The 21,240-nt window shown below is 35.6% G+C and overlaps 1 protein-coding gene and 1 non-coding gene across 7 annotated transcripts in view; one reads left to right on the plus strand and one right to left on the minus strand.

Annotated features, from left to right (window-relative positions):
• Positions 1–21,240, plus strand: part of SUSD4 (sushi domain containing 4) — a 253,131-nt gene that overhangs the window by 159,326 nt on the left and 72,565 nt on the right. For all 6 annotated transcript variants that reach the window (XM_031967069.1, XM_031967070.1, XM_031967067.1 and 3 more), the window contains one exon: positions 12,617–12,796. In XM_031967069.1, coding sequence (XP_031822929.1) covers positions 12,617–12,796 — 180 coding nt within the window. The remainder of the gene's footprint in view (positions 1–12,616; positions 12,797–21,240) is intronic.
• LOC111720442 lies at positions 11,984–12,090 on the minus strand. Its single transcript, XR_002770121.1, has one exon. It is a non-coding gene; the product is annotated as a U6 spliceosomal RNA (small nuclear RNA).

Consider the following 21,240-nt stretch of genomic DNA (forward strand, 5'->3'; position numbering starts at 1 on the left):
GGGATAAACATGTAGATATATTAAAGACAGTTTTAAGATTGTAGATTGATGACAAACTCAGGTAAATCGCCAGGTAAAAATGTGTGAGGAACAGGGAGAAGGGCTGTTTGGCTGGATCCCAAAGCTTGGGAGGGGGGAGTCATGTCCAGTGAAGCTGGGAAGAAAGAGGAGGGGCAGTTATGAAAGCCTTTAAAAGCGAAACAGAAGAGTTTATGTTTTATCTGGAGACAATAGGAAACTACTAAAGATGATTGAGTAGGGGAGTTACATAGGCAGATCTGTACTTAAGGAAAGTACTTGGGCAGCCTTGTGTGGGGAATGAACAGGAGTGGGGAGGGAAGCCAATTAGCTAGCTATGTAGGTGAGAGGTGGAGTGATGAGAGCTTGAACTAAGTTTGTATCTATGTGAATAGAGAGAAGGGGTTAGATATAAAAAAATGCTGTGAAGCTGTAAGTGGCAAAATTTGGCAACAGATTTAATATTTTCAGGGAGGAGTGGAGGATGATTCCAAAGTGCCATGCCTGGGAGCTTGAGAGGGGGGCAGAGCTTTCAACAGAAACAGAGAAGTTTAGAAGAAGGGATCATTTGAGGTGGGAAGAGATAATTATCATATAATTATGAGCTATTATTGTTATTACTATTACCCAATACTTCCTCAGAGAGATCTCAGAGATTCTAAAAATTTAGAGAGGTACCACTGGATTATAGAAAAGCAAATATTCAGTTTTTTGTTTTTGTTTTTGTTTTTTCGAGAAAGAGAATAGGGAAAAATGGAAAGAGGGAAAGGACTATTGACAAGTGAGTTTTACTTCCATTTATGGCAAAATTCTAGAACATGTTGTTAGAAATATCATTCAATGTTTAGTGAAAGGCCTAGAAAATTAAATAGTAAAGATAAAGAACCATCATGATTTAATAAAGAAGAGATCATATATTATAATAACTAATATTTATATAGTTTTTATTATATGCCAGACACTGTATATTATTATCTTATTTGATTTTCATAGCAACCCTGAGAAATAGATGTTATTTTATTTCTATTTTACAGATAAGGAAATAAAGGTAAACAGTGTGTTAGGCCTGGAGTCAGGAAAGCTCATCTTCCTGAGTTAAAATCTGGCCTCAGACACTTATTAGCTGTGTGACCCTGGACAAGTCACTTAACCATATTTACTTCAGATTTCTTCTCTATAAAATGGAGAAGAAAATGGATAAACCACTCCAATACCTCTGCCACAAAAACCCAAAATGAGATCACAAAGAGTCTGACACTATCTAAGAACAGCTGAACAACAAAGATTTTAGACAAGCATTTGACAAGATTTTTAATATATTTTTACATGTAGATTAGACAGTATAGTTGAAATAAATTCAGACCCCTTTGAATGGATGGTTTCAAATGGTGTATAATGACAGCTTGGAGAGAAGTTTGATTTGTGTTATTTGGCAGTTTTGTCAATGACTTGGCCAATGATATAAATTGCCATGTTTTTCAGATTTACAGGTGACACAAAGCTGGGCATGGGGAATAGTGAACATACTGAGAAAAAGTCAAGAATTTAAAGCACACACATTAGGGAGAAAGAGAGAGGCAGGGAAAAAGGGAGAAAGAAAGAAAGAAAGAAAGAAAGAAAGAAAGAAAGAAAGAAAGAAAGAAAGAAAGAAAGAAAGAAAGAAAGAAAGAAAGAAAGAAAGAAAGAAAGAAAGAAAGAAAGAAAATATAGGTTCTGGAATAAGAGAACCTGGATTCCAGTTCCACCTATCAAGTATCTGTGTGACCTTGATTTCACTTCTCTGGGATCAGACTAAAAAGCCTCTAAAGAAGCCCATAGTTCTAAATCTTTGATCCTAAAATTAGGGCCATTGGGCCAGATCTAATAAAATGAAATATAATAAAGATAATTGAAGAGATATGTTCCTGTGTTTAAAAATGAATTTTACAAACACAAGAGAGGTGAGATATGATAAGACAGAAGTTCCTCTAAAAAATAAATTAGAGCTTTTAGTAGACCACAGGCTCCACTGGAGTCAATGGTATGATATGGCAACCAAGAATCAAGAATGCTACCATGACCTTAAGCCAGATTGAGAGGCAGTTTTTTTTTGGGGGGGGGGAAGGTGAAGATCCTGCTGTATGTAATATAAAACTGATAGTAATCAGATAGGGCTATAGCAGCGAATGGGCTCAGAGATAAATAGTACTGAATAGGACACAGTTCTAAGGGACTTTTACCCTTAGTCTAAACTTCCTTCTTTGCTCTTTTCCAAATTTCACTAATGGCTTAATTAACCTCAACTGAAGAGCACTGACATATTTGTTTCCTGATCCTGCTTGGCTCCCTTAGTTCAGAGGTATCACCTGATCAGTGGTTGAATACTTCTCCATATTCTACCATCACCACCGTGTTTTGGGTCTAGAGTCCAGCCTATTCCCTGTTCTGATTCCTCCATCATGCCTGCCTCCATTCTGACCATCCTTTTCATTCCTCTCCCATTAGAACCTTGACTTTTGCCCTTAAAGCCACTCTGGGCTCTGAGAAGTGAGCCCTATTTTCTTATAAACCAGGTCTCTATGTCACTTCCGACCATTTCTAAATCATGTTGCTATATATGTTTGTTATTATCCTTTTTCCCTAGCTTTCTTTTATGTTCTGCTTTTTCCTATTAGAATGTAAGCTTCTTGGGGACAGCTAGTTGGACCTAAGTTCAAATCTGGCCTCAGACACTTAACACTTTCAGGCTGTGTGACCTTGGGCAAGTCACTTAACCCCAATTGCCTCAGTAAAAAAAATAAAATAAAATAAAAGTAAAATTCTTGAAGGCAGGTTCCATCTTACTTGTATCTATCTCAGCTCTTGGCACAGTGGGTGGAAGATAGCTAATGAGTAATGCTTTATGATTCATTCATAAACAAAATCCAAAGCACAAATTTGTATTTTCTAGTAATGTCTAATAATTTCTATTATTCACGAGAGAAATATTAGATAAAATATATTGCTGAAGAGACGTAAGACCAGAAGAGAAGTCTGGTCATGTTTTGAGGAGCAAAGAATAGCTGATGGAAATATAGTCCCTGGGTTCAATTGATGCCCCCACATATCAGGAGATTTAGGTGGAAGGTCTTAAAGAGAATTTTCTGGAGGTCATGGACAATAGCTGCAGAGAATGAGGAGGCATAAATGGATTTCAATCTATATCTTTGAAGGAAAGCCCCATATCAGGGAGAGCACAAATCTGCTGCAGTATCAAAGTATTCACAAGGGCAAAGAGCCATATGTGAAAATATCAAAAATAGGCTGGAAGGGAGCTAAAAACCCAAGTAAAAGAATATTCTTCAGCACAGACTAAGATAACCAATCATTTAGAATTGGTGAATGAATCCCCTCACATGATCATGTCATTCAAATTAACAGCCTAATTTCTGTTCTATTAGAACCAATAACCATCTTTTACATCATGATAGTTTCAAATAGTGCAGATTTGAATAGATATGACTGCTTCAGGGGATTCATTTTTGCAATAATCCAGATTTAACTGTACCCAAACTTGCTAATATTTTTTTAGCTAGATCTAAGTCAGCCTTATAGTTTAACAATTGTTATATTCATATATATATATATAGTATATATTTGTATATATACATAGATACAATATAACTATTGTATATATTTGTGTTTATTCACCTTATGTTTATTTTGTCTGTTTCTATACTCAGCTATTTCCCCATCAGAATGTAATCTCCTTGAATGTAGGGATTGTTCCATTCTCTGTCTTCATATTCCAGCACCCAACATAATTTTTGGCACATCATGGACACGTAATAAATGTTTTTTGACTGATCGATTGCTAACCACATCATGGTCTTCTATTTCTGTTCTTGTTTGCCAGAGAATGATGTGTTTCCTAATGGAAGGCCTGCCATTACACCAGTTTGGGATTTGGCCATTTAGGTGCTATAGACCCATGCTCACTCTAACCCTACTGGACAGCCTTCTGGCTGCCATGAGTTTTTGGTATTTTACCGATGTTCTTAATAACTAAGTCATCATGAGGCCATTGGGTGGTGCTATAGAGCACAGATCGCTGGGCCTAGAGTCAGGAAAACTCATCTTCCTGAGTTCAAGTCTCACCTCCAACACTTATTATCTGTGTGAGCTTGAGTAAGTCATTTAACCCCTCTTTGTCTCAGTTTCTTCATCTGTAAAATGAAATGGAGAAGGAAATGGAAAACTATTCCAGTGTTTTTTGCCAAAAAAATTCTAAATGGGGTTACAAAAAGCCGGACAATTGAAAAATAACTGAATGACAAACATGCACTTCTAACTCTTGGGGAGAGAGAAGAGGAAAAAAATCTCAAAAAAAAAGTCATCTTGGCTCCAAATCTAGCGTTTTATCCACTATTCTAAGATCATCATTCCTATGGGTTGTATCTGAGAGCTAGATGGAACTTTAGAAACCCCTAATTTCAATCCCTTAATACTGTAGAGGAGGAAAGAAAAGTTAATGTGATTTGTACAGGATCACACAGAAAGTTAGCATTAAAGGCAGGACTTGAATCAGACCTTCTTACTTCAGTGCTATATTTGTGACTTTGATGTTTTGAATCCAAGCACAGGACTTTACATGTATCTCAATTAAATTTCATTTTAGACCCAATGGTCTAGCCCGTTAAGAACTTTAAAAATTTTTACTCTATAATTCATTTTGTTAGCTATATTTCCTTTTTCTTCCAGTTGATAATCTGCAAATTTGCTTTTATCCTAGTCATTGATTGAAAAAAATAATGTTAAACTGTTCAAGGCTGAATACAGATCCTGGGACATATTAATGTCCTCCACAAAGTGATATATTAATGACTGTATTAATTTACCTAAGAAACTATCATCTACCCCATCTCCATTTTTAAATATTTATTTTTAAAATTTTAATTTATGGACTAAAACAAGCATTTCTATAGCGTAGTAGTAATAGTAGTAGTAGTAAAAGATGATCACACATGTAAAAATAGCATGAGATACCCTGACACATACGTGCTGTGCTAAACTAGGTCTGTGTCATCCCCTGATCAGTCAGTCGGTAAGCATTACTCCTGATGAAGTTCTACTGGCTTTCTGCAATCACCACTTCCCATCTTAGATATTTAACATCCTTAAGAATATAGTCTAGAAATTCTGGCAGGAATGGAAGCCCAGCTTCTTGACCTAAAGTTTTCCGATTCCAGACTCATCAAGAGCAGCAAAATGCTCTCTGAAATATTTCCTTTCTTATAATTGAGATCATTTCCCTATCAGCCATTGTTTGGTTTCTCCTTTGCAGTAGGAACATCAGTTTCCTTGACATAGAAAGTGGAAGCAAAATATAAGTTAAGCAACTTTTCCTTCTCTTACCAATTAAATAGTAAGATCCCATCTACTACAAGCAGTGGATAGCGTTCTGGGTCTGGAGTTAGGAAGACCTGATTTCAAATACAGCTTCAGGCAATATACTTAGGAGATAAGCCCCAAACTGTAGCAAATCCATTACCCTACTATTGGAGATGCCCTTTTGGTGAAGATACTTGTATGCAAAGCATGTAAGAAGAATATCCAAGATTTTTCTAAAGCTTCTTTAGAAATGTCTAATTTCCGATAATCTTTTAGCATTTGTGTATTGTAATTTTACTAATCAAATTACCTATCCAAAAGCTATTGCTATAGCAGATTTTCAAAGCATTCCACTATGTATATTAAGTATGCTCTTTGCATCAGATGGATAAAAGGATATTGGAAAATTAAATAACTTTTTAAAAGGAAAAAAATCTAGCCTGGGCCACTTATTTAACTCTGGTTTGGGCAAATTATTTAACTTCTCTCTGCCTCTGTTTCTTCAACTATAAAATGAGGATATAATAGCACCTACCTCCTAAGTTGTTATGGGGATTGAGTGAGATAATATTTGTGAAGGGCTTAGCACAGTTCCTGGCCCATAGTAGACACTTAATAAATGCTTATTTCCTTCCTATTCCTTCTGTGACTGCTTAATGGGGATGGTTTGTTTCTTCTTGGGTTATGCTCTTGCTTCAACTTTTCTTAAGTGAATTTTCAGAGTAGTTAGCACAAAACAGATTTTAGGACTGAATGATCAAGAAGCTCCAGAGAAACACTGCAATAGTTAGTGTATGTGTGTGTGTACGCATATATATGTGTATATGTGCATGTACATATATATATAATATCTACAGCTATATTTGTAGACAATACAATTACCTTCTTTTTTGATTTGTCAATAATAAAGTTAAAATATGATTTATATATATTTATATATATAATGCACATATCTACATATAATAGATTTTATATACATGTATGTATAGATATGTTCATATATATATGTATGCTCATATATACCCATACGTAGACATAAATATGTGTATGTATGTATATTAGAAATAAATTATATTTTAAAAAGGCAATTCACTATATGGCCCACAAATAAGTAAAACAATACTGTAATGCAAAGCACCCACAAAAAACTACTTCCCCACCCCCCAAAAAATCTCCTAAGTATAAGAAATACATTTGTTCTTACTTATTATAATCATGGCAAGTCAGAGTTATAAAGGGAATTCAGAACTTATCTAGTCCAGTCCCCTCATTTTATATATGAAAAAACAGGCCTCGAAAAAGCAGTAATTTACCCATGTTCAATAAAGAAATAAATAATACATCTTGAATTTAGACTCAATCCCTCTGACATGAAAGCAAGTATTCTGTCCATGGCACCACACTGAAATAACTCTGGCTCGACTTTCCTGTTCATATTCCCTTTCCTCAGATATTTTTAAACAAAGCCCTATTAACAACCCTGTAAGACTCTCATTTGTTACTCTGCAAAGAGACACAGGATCTTGAATGCCCTGTTCTGCTGTTTCTTTGGGGTTCAAAACAGCTGGTCTCTTTTAGAGGACATAGCCTGAAGCAGTTCTTTCCTTTTTGGTTTTTCTTCTCTGAAACTAGACCTCCTTTTAAAGCTTCTTTCTGGAGAAGTTTTTTCCCTTCTGATTGTCTCAATGTAGCAAGTCTTTCTTCTGAACTAGAGAAAATTTTCTCCCCAGAGGTTTTTGCTCCCTTTGTGTTGTATACCTAAGGATTATTGTGTTGTCACGTGGCTTGTACAATTTTCAATCTGGAAAGGACCTTAGAGATACCATCTAGCACAAACCTTTTATTTTTACACATAAGGAAACCAAAGTCCCAATATAAGTGGCTGCCCAAAGGTCATGAAAGATGGCAGAAATGGGATGCGAACCCATGTCCTTAGTCCCAGTCTAATGATTTTTCCTATAACTTCACACTGCTACCTCTTAACTAATTCCAATCTCCTCAAATGCTGAATTTGATCCTTTAAAGGGACCAGAACTATTTTGGGATATAGCTAACATGTTAAATTAAAAATAATTCAACTCACAAAAAATCACTTAAATGAATATTGTTTTTCTTCATTCCCTGTCTTTGTTAGCCAGGTGTTTTCTACATTCTGATTTAATAAAAGAATTTGTGCACGGTTGCTAATGACTAACAATGGTATAATGTTGTACTCCCTTCCCAATAACATTGCCATTTTCATTCAGTGCATAAGTAACTTAGGGATTTATAGGAAAGGAGCTTTGGTATTGGTCAAATAATACAGAGGGTACATTTACTTTACCTAAACGTTAGACTGGCCAGGAATGTTAACTCATTTCTACAGGTGCCTAAAGTTTGAAGTGGGTTAAATTATTTTGAGAGCCACAGACCTCCTTCTCTTGAATTGTTTTTTTTTTAAAATTATGAGTTTATGTTTAACATGTAAATAAGTGCATATGCAAAAAAGTCTTAATTTTAATAGGAATTCTAGAATTTCAAAACATATAAGTTTATTTTCAAATAGGAAAAACAACCAAAATTATTTTTAGCCATGGAAAGAAGATTAGTGATAAGCACTTACTACACCAGGCTGACTTGCTATGGGACATTCATTTATACAAAATCACCTTAATTTTATTCTTGTATCCTTTTTATAATAGCTAGAGGACCTCATTGTATGTGGGAACATTTAGTACACAGAAACTAAGTACTAAATATCTCATATACTATATGCCAGACATTGTTGTTTGTTCCTTGTTCTCAAAGAGGGCCATGACATCAGGGAGGTGATGACATGATATGTAAATAAATTGAATTTAAGTGGGGGAGGGTTGTGCAAGGTCACCTACCTCATTTTCCCCTCCGGAGCCATCTGGGTCCAGTGGCCAGATATATATCAAAATGACTGAAGATGTCCCTGGATGCAATGGGAGACCTTGATTTTTTAAAGCTTAGGTCTTCAGCAGATCTCAGTGTGATTGAAGTTGCACCCATTCAGTGATTAAGATTAGGTAGAAATAAAGAGTAAAGAATCTCCACTTTCATCTAGTTCAAAAAAAATTGAAATAAATGAATGAATCTGGGAAAGGAAGATCCTCAGGGTTTCTGACCAAAGCAGAAATGCCAATCTGAGTCAATTAGGATCCTTTGGTCATTATAATACCTAATTAATAATACCTTTAATACCTGAGCTATTCTGATGCTACCTCCCCAGGGGGTGGAGCCCTCCCTCATTTTCACCTCCTTGTGGTTACTTCCTCCTAAAATTAGCAAATATTTATCTGTCTATATGAATGTGAGTTTTATTTGTTTGTTTTTCTCTGCTCCTTGCCTAACAAAGAATACTACTAATAGCTAGAATTTATGTAGTACTTTTAGAGTTTGCAAACTACTTTACAAATATCTCATTTTAATTTTACAACCATTCTGTGAGGAAAGTGCTATTATTATCTCCATTTTACAGATGAGGAAACTGAGGCCAAATGAGGTTAAGATATTTGCCAAGGGTCACACAATGAATAAATGTCTGAAATTGTATTTAAACACTGGTCTTACTAATTCCTGTGCTCTATTCACTGGGTCCCCTAGCTGCTTCTTAGGTATTTTATCAATATATTAAATTCTTGCATAAGGTCGATGTTCTGGGTTGTTTGTTTTTGTTTGTTTCATTTTTTCGTTTTTGCTAAGCAGTTTGGGGCAAATGACTTGCCTAGAGTCACACAACTAATAAGTAGTAAATGTCTGAGATCTCATTTGAACTCAGGTCCTCCTGACTTCAGGACTGGTGTGTTCTATCCACTATAACAAGGGGCTCCTTGCCCCTTGTGTTCTGTTTTTCAGCATGAATATCATCCTCTGGAATTATAGAACTATAAAATACTGTGTTGAGAATTCTATGAAAATTGCAAAGGACTGAACTTGGATTCAGAAAATAAAACTATATTCTAATCGTTTGTCACTTACTATTTATGTGACAATGGACATGTCACCTGGAAATTTCTTGGAGTCTTAAAAGACAGAGCTGATGATATTTGTACTATCTACTTTTCAGGATTGTTGTAAAGCCCAAATGGAATGATGCAGATAAGATTTGCAGAATTCAAAACATTATATTATTGTCATCTGTTATTGGTAGAGTTATTATAACAAGAGCTGGGTATTACTAGATAGCCAGTGTTCAGAGTGGCTTAGTAAAAATTCTGCACATTAACCAATCCAGTCTGCCACAAATTAACCATGGTTGGCCATTTGTAATATTGTCCAATTTCTCTCCTGAGAATATTAACTAATCAGGAATGTTTAATAGGTAGGTAAGAAGAAATATGGATTCATTGCTGTTTTATACATATGAATGATTATTTCCAATCAATCAATAAACATTTGTTAAGTACCTATTATGTGCCAGGCACTATCCTAAGTGCTGGAGATATAAAAAGAGACAAAAGTCAGGAACTTATAATAATGGAAGCAACATGCAAACAAAATTTTGCAAAACAGGCTACATCAGAATAAATAGGAACTAACAAAGGAAAGGCTCTAGAATTAAAAGGGGTTAGGGAAGGTTTCCTGTAAAAAATGAGGTTTTAGTAGAATGAATGAATTTATGACCATTCTTTTACAGATGGATGGCTGGAAAATTTACTTGTGCCCAGTTACTTTTGTCAGACATGCATTTCTTATATTGGTGATGGAAGAAAAGATAGTTCCTATTTCCTACAGACAAGCTTGACAAGGGTAAAGTACAGCATAGAAAATCATGGAGCAATGTTGAAGGATGTCACTTCTTGGGTGAATCTAAGCTGTACATTATGTAGTCAACCCATCTGGCTTACTTCAGAATAACATGTTAGGGAATTCAGCCTCTCCTAGTAAATGAGCATTTTGGTTGAACATGGGCCATTTGGGAACCTTTTTCCATAGAATGAAATTTCACTTGGAAGTGAACTTGAAATCAGAATAAAGCTTTCTAGCCTAGAACATCTCTAGAGAGTCAGTTTCACAGACAATGGGAAGAGCTGACAGTAGAATCTTGATGTAGAAATGTTATTCTATAGTAAAAGCACTGAGACCTAATTAAAAAAAGCTTGGTGCTCAGGCTGAGGTTGAGGTAGTTTGCTCTAGGTAGACCATAGCACCGATTCAAAAGATCATTTTCAACAACAGTATTTACTGAGCACCTGCTATGTACAAAGTACTATTTTGTGCTTGTGGGGAGGAATTGTGGGAGGGAATTTCTCTCAAATTTACTATCTACTCACAGGATCCAGACATTGTTCAGCTAACAAACACTAAGCTTACCAAAAAAAAAAAAAAAACCAGATGTGGAATCGGCTACTGCCCCTCGATTTGCCCCCAAAGATTTCCTTCATACTTAAAAACTCTAATCCCTGAGCTTGCTCTTGCCACTGCTTCCTTCTTAATAAGTCTTCTCTTATTATTGTCATGAGGCACACCAGACGATTTCTTTTCACTACTGCCCATCACACCCACCTTGGAAAAAACAAACAAAATCTTTAAAACAGTTTTCATAGACAAGAGAGACAAATTTTTGCATTGCCACATTCAAAAGAATATGTCTCAAGCTGCATCATACATTCATATATGTGTATAAAACATATTTCTCTTTAAGGAGGTGGGTCACATGTTTTATCATTGGTGCTATGGCTGGTCATTGCATTGACCATAATTCTTAACTCTTTTAAAGTTATTTGCTTTTATAATATTCTTTGTTATATTGTAAATGGCTTTTCTGGTTCTATTCACTTCACTTTCATCAATTCATACAAGTATTCTCAGGTTTTTCTGAAACTATCCCTTTGTATCATTTCGTATAGTATAATAGTATTTTAATCAGTTAGTCATTCAATAAATATTTATTAAGCACCTGCTAAATAGCAGGCACTTTGTTAAATGTTGGGAATAAAAGGAAAGCAAAAGGCAGTCCCTGCACAGGAGGAACTCAAAATCTAATCACACACACACACACACACACACACACACACACACACACACACACACCACAAAATTAAACAGCTGGATTTCAGGTTGTGTTATTACTTAAATGAACTTCATAAACCACTGATTTGTTGTCATCCTCCGGGCAATAATATTGGAGCAAACTCATGGAAAATGACCAGTGACCAGGCTTTTAAAATTCTCTGTTTCATTCATCTTTTTTTTTCCTTATCTCGCAGGTCTTTATCCATTTTATTTTACATAACTAAATTAATAAAGAAGCAGATATGTTTGTTAAGCTGTTCCTTAGTTGATAGGTATTCCCTTCCTTTTCAGTTTTTTGTTAGCACAAAAAGCTATTATTAATAGTTTTTTTTACATATTTGGCAATATTTTGCTACATATTTAGTATTTGCAGTAGTATTTTTGTACATCTGGAAAAGCAGTAAGCTTTGTACTTCTTGATTTCTTTGGAGGTGTATTCCTAATAGCGATATTACTGGGTAAGAGGGTTTGCATGGTTTTAGGAACTGGGGGTGGGAGAAAGAGGCACAGTTACAAACTGCTTTTCAGAATAGCTGGACCAATTCATAGCTCCACCAAAAATGAATGGATGTACCTGTTTTCCTGCAATCCGTCTAAAAATATGGAATGCTTCATGAATTTATGCGTCATCTTTGTGCTAAAGCCCTGCTAATCTTCTCTGTATTGTTCCCATTTTAGCCTATGTGTTGCTGAAGAGAGCAATCCACCTTTCTTTCTGAGACTGGACTGGAATGAGATGCTAATGGCAAGCTGTACCACAGACCTCATCCACCTGCTGTTCTGCAAAGCCTAGGAGCATATGTCCTTATCAGTCTCATGCACCACATTGCAGACACAGTGTGGATTGGGGGTGGTAGTGAAGTGGCAATGGGTGTTAATTAATCAAACTATATTTTGTGATGTGCATAGCATAAAGAGTAAATTTATAAAGGGAAAAAAAGAGACATTAAACAGGTTGCCCTTAATTTCTGCCTTTCTCCATCTTTTCCCCAAAAGCTTTTAAAAACCTACTTGTTCTTTGTGAAGTGTTTCAGGCAGAAAGCCCAGTCCTTTTGGTATATTCATTCTATCATCTCTCCTGTATCATCCCTCAGTGTGCCTTTAAATTGTGAGTCCTGGTAAACAGAGTCTGCTGTTCATTGCCAGAATTGCTTTTGCCCTGCAAAGCCACATATCCATACTACTTTTGAATTTCCTGGTGTTTTTTCCTTGTTTTTGTTTTTTAAAGGTCCAGATTGCCGCCTTCCCTACATTGAAGATGCTGACATTGGTAATAAGACATACAAACATGGGGACAAGTTGATAATCAGCTGTCATGAAGGATTCAAAATCAGATACCCTGACTTGTACAACATGGTGTCGACATGTCGTAGCGATGGATCGTGGGATAATCTACCCATTTGTCAAGGTTTAGTATACAAAATGATTCCTTTTTATTGCTCCTAGTTCGACCTTACTGCTATTTCTGAATTTTTACAACAATGCAAGATAGAGATGGTAAAAATGAAGTCTTTAACTCCAGAGAGGTCTAGTTGCACATTGGACATGATGAAGAAAACCTCTTCTCTCCAATTCCAAACAGTGACTATCTGCTTTCTGCATTATAATTCTGCATCGTAGCATGTTTTCATCTTGAAATATTTGAAAAAATACTTAATCTGTGGTTGAAAATTTGTAAGCGAAACAACTTCCTTTTTAGTCAGGTGCCTCATTCATTCTAAGAAATTGAACATCATTTAAAAATTAGGAAGCTTGTAACTGGGCTGTGAATGTAATGATGAACTATTGTATATTTAATGAAAATGTGAGAGTTCTAGAAAAGTACTAGGGCATTTATACTTATTACAGTTGTGTGAGAATATATTCAAAACCAATTTTACAGAGGCTATTATTTTCCTAATAATGTTATCCCCTTTTATAATGCATGAAGGGCTGGAAAATAATCAAATCCAAATTACATACAAACCACATAGTGAATATTTATCGTCTCCTAGTCCTTAAATTTGCGAATGCTAACATACACGGGCCCTATTCATGAAAACAAGCCCTTGAGTTCACATTAATTCTGATCTTATTTTTTGAAATGTGACTTGGGCCAAAGGACTAAGAATCCAATGCATAATTCATGATAAGAGCAAGAGAAAGGTCTTATTTGCACCAAAAGCACTGGCATGTTAAAGTTGAGACAAACACTAACTTTGTGCTTGGAAATCACAATTGGCAGGGACCCATATTACCTTGCACTCCCCAGAGTTAAGAGTACCCCATTTCTTTGAGTTAGATCTTAAGAGCCATGACCCAAGGAAGAAATTGCACCAAATTAGAATAGCAGAAGAATCTCTGACCTACAAAATATATACTTCTTTCTCTCTGGCATCTTATATGGATATGGATATGGATATGTACATATTTGTTTATAGATACAAATATGTACATTTTAAAGGATTATCCTTTATTGTTTTACAAGGAAATTGGGGTTAAGTGACTTGGCCATGTTGTGTCTAAGGCTAGATTTGATTCCTCCTGAAAGGGCTGTTGTTCTATCCACTGAGCCTCCTATCTGCCTAGGAATAATTCTTTATTTTACACAAACAGGAATTGTCCACAAAATAAACACCAGATTTTAAGTTGGGCTAATACTCAAATTAACTTTATAAACCACTGATTTATTGGTATCCTCTGGGTGTTATTGTAGTAAAGGCATGAAAAATGACCAGACTTTTAGATTTTGCTGTTTCTTGCATCCATCTTTTCTACTTATTTCCTAGATTTTGCCCCCCCCCATTTTAGTCTCCTTTAATTTTATATAAAATTATATTATATATTATTATATTATAAAATTATATATATATATACATAAATGTACGAATGGGCAAATAAATGAATAATAAATTAACAAATGGATGTGTAAATGAATGAATAGATAAACAAAAACCTAAGTGCACTTCTTTAGGAATCTCTATCTACCACCATTTTTTTTTAAACAGAAAGTTAAGCTTGTTGGAGAACATGTGCTTGGGATGGGAAAGTGATTTTATGGAGAACTCAAATATAAACTTTAGAGAGAAAATTTTAACTTTCAAGCACATTTTACTTTTTGAAGAGGCCTTATGTGTCAGCCTTAGAGATTAAGACCTCTTTGTTCACAGAACAAGATTTTATGCAGCAAGAAACACTTTTTTTTCCTTCGTCACTCTCTCCTACTTATTCAAATCTGAGATCCAAGAAGCCATTTGAATGAAACTGGAAGAATCTGCTGCAGACTAGGGTAAAAAAATACTTGTTCAAGTACCTGTAAAAACAGAATAAACAAAATCTAATACAATTCATTGGGCATTTACTAAGTCTCTGTTACCTGCTAGGCCCTGGGGATAGAAACAGAAAAAGTAGAGTAATCCCTGGGATAAAACATAATACAAACTGTTAAATATATGCATGATGATTTGAGGAAAAAAGCAAAATGACAGATATCAAAAAAAAAAAAAAAAAAGCTCCTTTAACTTTAGCAGAACCTCAAGGGAAATTAGGCACTAGAAGAGGTAGGGGCTGGGGAAGAAGGGAATGTATGTTAAGCCTTAGACTATCCTGTGCTATAAGAGATAGAGAGATAGAGAGAATAGACCAGTTTGGTCAAATCACTGAATTATGTAATGGGGAATAATAGGAAATGAGTATAGAAAGATAATCTGGAGTCAGACTGTGAAGGATGTAATTTTTTGCTAGAGACAATAGGGAACCATTGAAGACTCTTGAGCACGGGAATGGCACAGTCAGATGTGTACTTTAGGGAAGACAATTTTGATGACTATAGAGAAGAGTTTTTGAAGAGGGAAAAGACTGGAAATAGAGAGTCCAATTAATATGCTGCTGAAATAGGCCAGGGGAAAAATAATGAGGGACTAGGGTGGTGACCAGGTGAAAGGAGAGATGAGGATGAATGCTAGAAATATTTTGGAAGAAGAATCAACAAGTTTTATGGAGAGTAAGAGAGAGAAAAAAGCCTATGGCAATTTAAAGACCTAGGTGCTTGGAAAATGGTGATACCCTCAATAGAAATATAAAGCCAGAGTGAGTTTAGCAAGATTACATTGTTTACTACACATATGGTTTGAAATATTTGCAAAATATTTAGTTGAAGATGTCCAAGAGACAATTGAAGAGGTTAGACTGAATATGTAGTATGGATAGCACATATATCAAAATAATAACTAAACCATGAGAGCTGATTAGATCAATTATAGTAATAGTAGTAGTAGTAGTAGTAGTAGTAGTAGTAGTAGTAGTAGTAGTAGTAGTAGCAGCAGCAGCAGCAGCAGCAGCAACAGTAGTAGTAGTAATAGTAGTTAGGACTAAGATGGAATAGTAGTAGTAGTAGTAGCAGTAGCAGCAATAGTAGCAGCCATAGCAGCAGCAGAAGGAGGAAGAAGAGGAGAAGGAGAATGAGGAGGAGGAAGAGAAGAAGGAGAAGGAGAAGAAGGAGAAGAAGGGGAAGAAGGAGAAGAAGGAGAATGAAAAGGAGAAGGAGAATGAGAAGAAGAAGAAGAAAGATAGTGGTACCTGAATGGTAATCATAGTAGTAGCACTAGTAAATGTAATAGTATCAGTAGTGGGTTGTAATAGTAATTGTACTAATAGTAGTAATTGTAATACTAGTATCTAGCATTTCTATAGGACTTTAAAGTTTGCAAAGTACTGAAAATGTTATCTTATTTGAACCTCAGGACAATCCTGGGTAGTAGTACAATTATTATTATCATCCCTATTTTTACTAGTGGGGAAACCGGCTGAGGGAGACTAAAGGACTTGGCCAAGGTCACACTGCTAGTTAGTCTCTGAAGCAGTATTCGAACCTGTTTTTCTAATTCTATGGCCAGCTCCCTGTCTACTCCTAGCTGCCCATTAAGCCAGAGGGAGAGAGAGGAGAGAGAAAGAGAAAGACAGAGAGACAAGAGAAAGGCTAAAAGGTAAGGGTACAGGGCAGGATATTGATGCTGATCCAGCAAGGTGAATGAGGAGAGACCAGACTAGGAGAGAATAATGTCAGAGAAACCTAGGGAGAGGTTTCCATTAGGAGGGGGTGGTTAGCACTGAAGAGAAGTCTAGAAGAATAAGGACACATAAAAGTACATTGAATTTAGAGATCCTTGGTCATTTTGGAGAGCATTCTTTTTCCATCCCCAAAGTTTATTATAGTGACTAGCTCATAATGTAATAAATAAGTGTTGACTGACTGACAGCAGTCACAGTTGAGTGGTGAGGTCAGAAGCCAGATTTCAATGGGTGAGTAAATGAGGTAGGAAGTAGAGGCTACTTCCCCTATTATTTCCCCTCACATCTATATGAAATTTTTGTCTCTGCACTTCAGGAAGGGGCTCCAATGGTACCTCTGATGAGGAAATAAAAAAAATGTATATATATTTTTTATTTCCATATATATATATATATATGTATATATATATATATATATATATACACACACACACACACACACACACATACACACACACACACACACACATATATATATGAAATAAAAAGAAAAATGTGAGTCTGATACTTTCCCCAGCCCAAAAGGGAAACATGATTGATCCTTGGGGCAATATTTTATCAAGAAACTCTGATTTATGACTCTAGAAGGAGGAGGCTGGTGCTGAGGTGCTCTTTCTTTATTACCTGAAAGTTCAAATAGAAGTCATTTTGAGTTGAAGACTATTTTCATTTATATTAGGGATGGTTATTTTCAAGAAAGAACATACCCTAACTTTCTTGGTAGATAAAGGCTGAGATTTACAAAAATGAAAACATTCTTTCTCATAGCCATTTCCCTCACATAACTGTGTGAGTGAGAGAGAGAGAGAGAGTGTGTGTGTGTGTGTGTGTGTGACACAGAGATAGACTCAGGTTTCTTCTGTTATTGAATGTGTTAATGTTCATTTGTAGGGAAGCAGAGCTCTAAATGTGTGATTTATACAGTGATTCCAAAATGCAAATGACTGTCTTGGGGAGAGAGGGGTGAGGGGTGGGGCAATTATACATTGTTAATGGCATAATTTACTGCCTGCTGATCCCTCCCAGGACACCCACAGGATACTCATTGCTCTAAGGTATTCCATCTGCACGTGTTAATTTTGTAATCTTTGATGGGGGTTTGCTCAGAGCACTAATTATATCCATTTCTGACTTTCTCTTCTCACTTTTCCCATGAACATTGCCAGTTGATGGCCCAGTCATGTTATTCAGTACCTCAGGGGCCGTTTAGACAATGGCTTTGATTCTGATCCTTCTCAAATAAGGCTATTCCTTAAAATCTGAGCACTGGCTTTGGAGAGGAGTTGATTATCTTGAGCTCCCCTGACACAAATCCATAGTCAATATATAGTTTGGCTTAAAAAGAAAAAAAAAAAAAGATTGTTTACTGAGCCATCTGTTGTAAACTCCCTTCCAGGTGCATATGATACCTACCCAGTCTGCACCTAAAGTCAGTCCTGGGATTTGTTGGTTCCCCTGATGCTGCACTTATGTCACAATAGAATCAACTCTCAATATTTAAAATAATCACATGATACCACTTGTGGGGGAAAACAGAGCCCTAGCATGGCAGTTTTTATGTATCAGGTTTCATATATTAAGAATTTATCATTTATAATTTTTGAGCTATTCAGACAGCAACGTTTTATATGTGCATATACATAATATATAGAAAAATGCATACTTCTGTACTTCAGGTATCCATGCTTTTGTCAGATTTCATCACTCCCTCCACAGACACAGATTGCACCCCCTCTGCAGTAAAGTAGATGGTTTTTAACAGTTGCTCTGGCAGAAAAATTTATCACCATGTCACCAATCTGATGATGAGCAATTTAGGCTGGTCCTCAGGAAATAAATGTACAGTTTTATTATTGGTTAGTGCCCAAAGCCTTTGCATCTTTATAGAAAATGCAAGTCTGCCCTCAGCTAACATAGCTTTCAGGAAGTCAAGGTCACCTTTACTAAAATGAACAAATAAATCTCTGTAAGCACATACCATTATGTGTATATACATGTGTATATCTATGCATACATATATTATGTTTCTGTAGATTTAATGCATGCATAAATAAATATTCATAAATTAAATGATCATATAATAGGTTATTTAATAGAAAAACATTAACTATATTAACATATTATGGTTATATAGCATTATATATAATATCCACGGAGGCAGTAAGGTGACTCAATGGATAGTGTACTAGACCTGGAATCAGAAAAACTTGAGTTCAAATGCAACTTCAACTAATTACTAGTTTTGTGATTTTTGGAAAGTTATTTAATCTCTGATTGCCTTAATTTACTGAGAAGGAAATGGAAAACCACTCCAGTATTTTTGCCAAGAAAACCCCATAAACACTATTAGCATGATGTGGACCAAAGCGTCACAAATAGTTATTTACATCCAAATCACTAAACAACAATAATATTAAATATTTGTGTGTTCATATGTATACATATATGCCTATTCCTCCACAGAGTTCTACACTGATGCTTCACTCTGCCCTGGAGGTGCTCCTGTATACTAGAAGGCCACCCTATCAGAGCTTGAACAGGTTCTACCATACTAGAAAGGGATGTGATATGACCCCAACAACAGACTGAGTCTGTTTTCTGAGGATCAACGTAACTAACTATAAAAGAGCATGTTGCTAGGATGTGGCCATCTGGTGATGAATTTTTTTTTCGCCCATGGTAACCTATGAAGAAAGAATAAAGATAAAATAGTCCTCAGTCTTACATAAACCATTTTTACTTCTACAATGACAATGGCAGGGAAGTGAGAAAAGGAGCAGAGAGTGCTAAGGACCATTATCTTTCTATAACATCAATAACTTTTCATTTGACTTAGTATTTTAAATGTGAAATCCCTACCCAATGACCAACAAGTGGACATATTGCTAGAGGAGCTGAATCATAACAATCTTGATATCCTTGCTATAAATGAAACTTGAAGAGAGAGGGAAGTTATTCTTAAATGGCAGTACTTCTTGGAGAGACAAAGATAAAAGTTGTTTGCTATCAAACACTCAATAGCTATAAGAAATATTATTTCATAGGCTCTTTGGTTATCATGTGCAATACCAATGATAAATATTTACCCAAAAAATCACCATTAACATAATTGCATTTTATGCTGCAACATCAGTTACTGGTGAAGTGATTTTATGTAGAACTCAGTAAGATGTCCCAAGTTAAAAACAATAACAACAGATGCTCAGATGCTTGATGACTTCAACACAAAAATGAAAAAAATAGTGAGGTTGGGGAGAAGTATATGGAAAAGCATGATTTTATGAAGAAGGAATAAATCAGACCAAACACTTATAGACTACACAGAAATCTCACACTCATATACCATGGATACTTTCTTTTGAAAAAAATTGCTTGGTGCTAGACATTGAGACTAAGCACTAAATAACACTTTGAAGAGTAATATTGATTTTTATTTTAACATACAGGAACAGACTTCTTATTGATGTGGGAGTTATCTCTGAGTCAGATGAGTGTGTGCCATTCAGAATATCAAAACAAGAATAATGAGAAAAAATATGTAGTGTATAATTGAAATATCTTAACCCTGAACTATTTAAATAAATAATGTAAAATAAAAAATAGGAAACAGACAAATTGGTCGACAAGCATTTATTAAGTATTTTCTATGTGCCAGGTATTTTGATTAGCACCGAGAATACAAAGAAAGGCAAAAATAGCTTTTGAATAGTCTTTCAAGGAGGTCACATTCTAATTGGAAATAACTAAGTACAAATAAGACGTATTAATGGTATATGGAAGGGCAGGTGGTTGGCACAGTGGATAGAGCACCAGCCTTGAAGTCAGGAGGACCTGAGTTCAAATCTAGCCCCAGTTATTTAGTAGCTATGTAAACCTGGGCAAGTCACTTATTCCTCATTGCCTCCCTCACTGGAAGTCCCTCCCTGGTGAGCAGTGAGGAACAGCCTCTTCCATAAGGAAGAATTTAACCCCAATACTGAAGATTAAAAACTTATGAGATAAAGGCAAGGAAGCAAATCATTTCAGATATGGGAGCCAGGCAAGGTAAAGGTACAAAAATGGGAAATGGAACATCATGTATGAGAAGCACAAAATAGGCAGTGTCACTGTGTCCTAGCGTACAGGAAGACTAAAGTGAGAGAATGGAAAAGTAGAAAAGGATCTGCTATGAATGGATTTAAATGTCAGATAGTTTATATTTGATTCTGTAACTATTAGGAAGCTACTGAAATTCATTGAGCAAATGAATAGAAATGAACTTAATAGCAATTCTGACAATTTATCCACAAGTTTAACCAACAAGAAGATCAGAAGAACCTGGAGATTTCCTTAATAAACAAACATGTAACCTACCTGTCAGAGAAAAATGATGCCAGGACTAATGTCAAGAGAGATTATAAATTTGTTTGTAAAATCTTATGAAGTAGGATGATAGATGATTATGACTCATACTATTTCATAAAGCAGAGAGAATTAGTGGAGGGTAAAACAAGTTTTAAGAAAGCTAGTCAAAATATCCATCTTAGCAAAGTCATCTCAAGGACATTCAAGCATGAAAATGGGAACAGAAAACAAATGGAAAATCTTTTATAAGTTTAAAGATAGTGGAACCAGAACTTAGTACAGTATCTGACACATAATAGGCACTTAATAAATGGATATTGACTGACTGGACCACTCCATTTGAACCCTAACATTAAAATTCCAGAGGTGCTTATAGAGGAGGAAGATATAGCTTTCAAGAGAACAAAGGTAGGAAGAACAGACTGATAGACTCAAATGTATATGGAAGTGATCCCTGCT

The sequence above is a fragment of the Sarcophilus harrisii genome, chromosome 4 (genome assembly GCF_902635505.1).
Source record: "Sarcophilus harrisii chromosome 4, mSarHar1.11, whole genome shotgun sequence".
Lineage (NCBI taxonomy): Eukaryota > Metazoa > Chordata > Mammalia > Dasyuromorphia > Dasyuridae > Sarcophilus > Sarcophilus harrisii.